The following is a 6,326-nucleotide window of genomic DNA, read 5'->3' on the forward strand; positions in this document are numbered from 1 at the left end:
ATGGTACAATTCAGGGAAAGTTCTATCACTTGGTTCTGTTAAATGCATCACAACCTCAGTCAGCAGCAGGTCCTCTCCAGAACGAGAGCCATCTGCACATCTATTTTTACCACTGGGAGAGAGACTCCCCTCCCCCACCCTGCCCCAGGAAGACAGCAAAGATGTAGATTTCATACATTTTAAGATTCTTTAATTCAACAATAGAACATTACATTCTCAGGTGGGAAATGAATTTGGATTAGGCAGGATAAAAAAAATAATGATGATGAATACTTTTGTTTCAATAGGATCTATACAAAAACTTTTGCATTTCCCAGTTCGCTATTCTTTATTCAAGCAGAGTATTTGATTGCTAAAAGCCTCTTTCCAGTCTGCAGCACTTGCTAAAATTTTAAAAGGTCAGCAGAAATCTTATACAAAAAAGTTTAGGAAATTAAACATGAGTCGTTTTTAAAATAATCATTCAGATATAAAAAAAAAATAGCAAGTGAGAGATTAAATTTTTATTTTTATTTTATGCAATTTTGTCCTAGGGTCTCTAGATTAATAAGAACAGAGAATGCATTTTTAAGGTCATTTCATGCATAAACCTTTTGCCAACAGACAAATTCCTCAAGGCTTGTTCATAGGTTACGGAGAGCACAGTTACAAGCTTTCTCTACACACTTGCAAATCTTTGTGCAAAAGAGTGTAACTATCTGATATGTACAGCTCCACTATATGTGTAGACAGGTACACAGACTGCACACTCCTTGAATGCAGCATGTGAACACGCCTATAATAGTGTTCTGGAGCATTTTGCTGCATGGCTCAGTATATTAAACTGGAGAATGGACACAAGGAAATTATCAGAAAGTTGCCATTTGGTCCCAACCCCCTTAAAAGGGAGCTCATATGCAATATTAACTGCATTTTGCCATTTCTGTTCATATTGCCTGCAAAAGGGGGTTCTGTACACATTCTGGGAGAAACCAGCTCCCAGTGAATTGTGGGGAAAGAGGGGGATTATACCATAAAAAAAGGAAAACACAAGAAGTCACTCCTGCTAAACCACCCATAGCTGTGTGTGTAAGGAAGGGGAGATAGTTTTTCACACCTCACATCTTTCCTTCACATCTTGTGGCAGGAAATAAAGTGGGAGGGGGTGTTAAGGGACAGGAAAAAAGGGAGAAAAACAAAGGGAAGGGCAGCCTGGTATCTGTTCTCAGTGCATCTTATAAGGCACATTTCCAGTACAATGGTACCTCGGGTTAAGTACTTAATTCATTCCGGAGGTCTGTTCTTAACCTGAAACTGTTCTTAACCTGAAGCACCACTTTAGCTAATGGGGCCTCCTGCTGCCGCCACACTGCCGGAGCACAATTTCTGTTCTCATCCTGAAGCAAAATTCTTAACCCGAGGTCATATTTCTGGGTTAGCGGAGTCGGTAACCTGAACCTTATGTAACCTGAAGCGTATGTAACCCGAGGTACCACTGTACAGGGAGCAGGCCAGAGACCTCTGTCCATGGTGCCAGTCCTAGTGCTGGATCTTAAAAAGGATACATTCCTTGAGCTGTGGTCATTTTGCTCCGGCAGAGGTCTAGAGCAACTGGGAGCTGTAATTCAATCACATCCCCAAGTGTTTCCTGACAAGAAGAATGAATTGGGTGGGTGGGGAAACTTCTGAGGCAGGGAATCCTGACCAGAGGCTGGCTCAGACAACAGCAGCAGCAAAAATAAAAATAAAAAATAAAAAAATAACAACAGCCAGCTACAGATAATAAGTTATTACTCCCAGGTTTGTTGTCATTTAGGGAGTGTGGGGCAGAATGAATTCTGACACTGCTGCATTGCAGGCGGTTGGACTAGATGACCCTTGGGGGTCCCATCCAACTCTACAATTTTATGGTTATATAACCAGGGGAGGGTGGGATTCACCGTAAGCTAAAAATCCTTACCCAAGGTTGCAATCCTATGCTGCTTACTTGAAAGTAAGCCCAGTGGAACCCAGTGGGACACACTGGATGATCCTGTCCTGATTTAATTGGAAATGAGTCCCGTTAATTTCATGTGCATGGGATTGCTGCCTTTCTAGAATGCCCAGGATTTGCCTAGAAGTTATAGGCTGACTCCTCGGTCATCAAACCATCTGTGCAACCCCAGTTATGCCTGCTCAGAAGTCTGAGTTCAAGGGGACTCGTTCCCAACTATGTGTGCGTGGGATTGCAGACTTTGCTTGCCTCCTAAGACAGCTGGTCACCTCTTAAGGAACTCATCTCTGCTCCCTCTTTCCTGCTGCCGTGCTACTGGAAGGTCAAGTAGCACGAATTAAGGCAGATTTATCTTTGCACCATATCCCCGTGCCAATAAAAAGCACAGATGTGCAGAGGGGGGGACAGAAGCAAAACTGTATTGAAAGTGCTATGGGGCAGGAGACAGAGCCAGTGCCTAGCAGAGTTATGTTTCAGCACCATGACCAGTATTTTTCGCTCCAAAACAGCTGGCAGAGCTCCTAATTGTTCCTTGGGAGCCTAGCTCAGCCCATCACTGCAGGATATTCCATCTTAAAAAGAGGTCAAGTGGCAAAGTTAAACATGGATGTTGGACCACATCTCCCATCACCCCTGACCTTTGGGCCATGATGGGAGGTGGAGTCCAGCAACAATTGAAGACCACCAATTTTTCCAGCTCTGGTTTAGGGGACGAGGTGGTGGGCAGAGAAAGACAAAGAAAGGCAGATTGGGGTGTAAGTCAGAAGGGGTAAGGGAACCCTGAAAAAGATAATAGCATTAGAAAGGAAGGGCCCACAGAAGAGGGTGGAAAAGAGGAAAACAGAGCCCCTTATCTCCAAAGTCCTTTACATGTGTGTGCAGCGTAGTCCAGCTTTTATCCCCGGAGCAGAGTCTCCTGGCTGTCGGGGCACTGCTTCTCCCGCTGTGCATCTGCTCCTTTCCCCAGGTGGTTCTGGCTGTGGCCGGAGGAGTAGCTGGCTGACTTGTCCCCACCAGATCCTGCCAAATGCCCTGGGCTGCAGCAGAGGACGGCGGCGCAGGCCTGTCGGAAGCGGGGGTCAAAGAAGGCGTAGAGGAAAGGATTGAGGCAGCTGTTGATGTAGGCCAAGCAGCTGCTGTATGGGTGGAGGTTGCTGAGGAAGGCGTGGAAGCCGCAAGACAAGGGCATCACCCCCCAGTCCATCAGCATGTAGATGGTCTTCACAAAGTGGAAGGGCAGCCAGCAGACAGCGAAGGTGGCCACCAGGACGATGATGATGGTCAGCAGGCGCTTCCGCTTCCTCAGAGCTTCGGTGCGCTCCTTTCGGAAGTGGCCAGCAATGGTGCGAGCAATGAAGAAGTAGCAGGTCAACATGATGGCAAAGGGAAGCACAAAGCCTAGAAGGGTGGAAGACAAGCCCAGCCCTGCTTCCCAGACCTGCTCGGTCTCATCAGTGGCCACACTGGAGAAATTCATGTAGCACGTCACTTTGTCTGTCCCAGTGAAGATGGTTGTGCTCCGGAAGATCATGGCTGGCAAGGCTAGGAGGACTGCCATGGCCCAGAGGGTTAGGGTCACCAAAAGCCCACTGACCTTGGACCTCAGCTTGGCATTTGCGATGGGGCGGACGATGGCCAGGTAGCGGTCAAAGCTGAGCCCTGTGAGGCAGAAGACACTGGCGTACATGTTGACAAAGACCAGGTAGCTGCTGAGCTTGCAGGCAAAAGAGCCAAAGGGCCAGTCGTAGTCCAGGATGACGTAGGTAGCCCAAAGTGGCAAGGTGACCACAAAGGTGAGGTCGGCTACTGCCAGGTTGGCAATGAACGTGTCTGCAGACCGCCGTTTCTCCTGGCCTCCGCAGAAAATGGTCCATAGCACCAGGCCGTTGCCGGTGGTTCCTAGGAAGAAAACCAGCAAGTAGATGGAGGGAATCAGGATCCTGGATGAACTCCAGTCCTCGTAGTCACACTCCAGAATGCCTGGGTAGCTGTCGGTATCGTTGCTGGACTCCATGCCTGCTCAAGAAGGAGAAGGTGGAAGAGGCCTCTCTTCCAATCTTGTAGAATCCTTCACCAATCTGGATCCACTCTGACCAAGTTCCTTCCTTGTTGCAAGGAGGAAAAAGTCCCAGGGTCTCAGCTCATTTGCCTCTCCTGCAACTCCTTATCACAGCTTTAGGCAGATCTGGCCAGGGGCTTGCTCAGCCTGTGTGTCATCTCCTCCTCACTCTCACACACACACTCAGGAGGCTGCAGTTCCTTCCTTGGGATTTGTCTTAAAATCCAGGCGACCCAGCCCCCTTTCCCACCCCTCCCTTTGCTTTCCCTCAACATCCTTATGTGAATTGGACGGCTTGACCCCCTGCAGTGCTGGGCAGCTCCATCTGTCATTTGTATCCACCCACTTGCAAACAAACCATACACATCCTCTCATCCTAAACTCTCCAGAGCAAGAAAAAGGAAGAAAGAAAGGGGGGGTGGAATGCAGCTGAAGTCCAACCAGAGATGCTAGTGGGTGCGGGTGGAAGGAAGGCTCACTGCCCCAGTTCACAAACGCCTTGCTAACCTGATCTAATTTGTCTGTCAGTTTCATCATGAGCCTCTCTTAGTTTTAAGAGCAGTGCAACATGGAACAAAAGAGCACCCAAAGCAAAGAAAGCATCAGCTTGAGTCAATCCTACTTAGATGCAGTAATGCTGTATTTATTTTGAGTGGCATTTGTTCATGCAAATAGGTTTGGTGGGGTCGAGGATAGTGTCACGAGTGAGCTTGGCGGATGCAAAACCAATCTGAATTTTAAATAGGTTCTGCTTGGTCCTTGGGAAGGATGGAGATAAGCTGGAGACAAAATGCAGATGCTGCTTATCCTTCCAGCAACATCTCAAGCCTAACTGCAGTTTATTTGATTGGTCCCAGAGATGAGAAAAAGAAGGCTTGGGGTGTGCAGAGTATACAAGGTGCATTTCCAAGCTTTAAGGAGGGGTGGGATTTACAGGGGGCCCAAACATTTGAAGAGCGTCATTGATCTAGGAATTCTCTCCCCACAGTCTAGGGCAAGGATAGGGAACCTGTGCTGGCCCATGTTGTTGGACACAATCTCCCAACAACCCTTGCCAAAATGACTAGAGGTTGGCCGCCACTCCTCTGGACTAAACAGATTTACCTGTTCTGCACCTCTGAGATCAATGGCATCATTTTATTTTAATTTTTTTAAAAAAAATCCAAATAGCTTTTTATTAAAAAAAAAACGTTGCTGCAATCTTGAATTAGAACTTTGAAATCCAGATCTTTTCTATTTTTCCAAACAAAATAATTTATCTGAAATTGGCTGTAACTGACATGGGCAGCAATCCTTGCCATCTCTGGCACCAGTCATTTAATGCAGTAAAAGTTTTCCCGCAGCAACCACATCAGCTGTGAGTGGCATATGTATGTTGCATGTGCTACTAAGGAATCCAAAATGAAGTTTGTTAACTAAATGGTGACTCCAACCAGACACTACCCAGTAAGGTGATGCACAGGAGAAAGAATGATGGTCTCTATAGCCTGCTAACTCTCTTTCTAATATGAGGCTGCAGAGTAAAATATTTGTAGGACTGCAAGTCTCATAAAATGGCAATGTCCTCATACTTATAGGGACGCGGGTGGCACTGTGGGTTAAACCACAGAGCCTAGGACTTGCCGATCAGAAGGACGGCAGTTCGAATCCCCGTGACGGGGTGAGCTCCTGTTGCTCGGTGCCAGCTCCTGCCAACCTAGCAGTTCAAAAGCACGTCATAGTGCAAGTAGATAAATAGGTACCACTCTGGCGGGAAGGTAAACTGTGTTTCCTTGTGCTGCTCTGGTTCGCCAGAAGCAACTTAGTCATGCTGGCCACATGACCCGGAAGCTGTACGCCGGCTCCTTCGGCCAATAAAGCAAGATGAGCACTGCAACCCCAGAGTCAGCCACGACTGGACCTAATGGTCAGGGGTCCCTTTACCTTTTACCTCATACTTAGAGTAAAAACCAAAACAGAAATTCCATGTGTTGATTGGAAACAAACTGACTTACAAACCTTTGATTGAGATGAATACAAATATGGAGAATCTGGAAGAGCTTTGAGAAAGAGTTGCAGGAAACCCTATCAGACTCAGCCCATGAAATGGTACCTCTGACCTGACTTGCCAAAAGGTCATATAAAAAGTCTACTCTGAAGACTAATTTGAACCCAGGTCACAGGAGATCTCAGGACAAGACCAGACCCTCTTTGCTAATAGTCAACAGCAGCTACAATCAATTTCTTTGAAGTGTCTACAGTAGTGCCATTGCTTATTGGGTTTTATCTGCATTCCCAAGAACATCTGGCTTATTG

At 46.9% G+C, this 6,326-nt stretch overlaps 1 protein-coding gene across 1 annotated transcript; it reads right to left on the reverse strand.

Moving 5' to 3' along the window:
- Positions 1 to 200: 200 nt before the first annotated feature.
- On the reverse strand, positions 201 to 5,768 carry APLNR (apelin receptor). Its single transcript, XM_083432528.1, has one exon. The coding sequence runs from the start codon at positions 3,984 to 3,986 to the stop codon at positions 2,868 to 2,870; it is 1,119 nt and encodes a 372-aa protein (XP_083288654.1). The 5' UTR covers positions 3,987 to 5,768; the 3' UTR covers positions 201 to 2,867.
- Positions 5,769 to 6,326: the final 558 nt, after the last annotated feature.

Source organism: Podarcis tiliguerta, assembly GCF_965153285.1.
Source record: "Podarcis tiliguerta genome assembly, chromosome: 1".
NCBI classification, from domain to species: domain Eukaryota; kingdom Metazoa; phylum Chordata; class Lepidosauria; order Squamata; family Lacertidae; genus Podarcis; species Podarcis tiliguerta.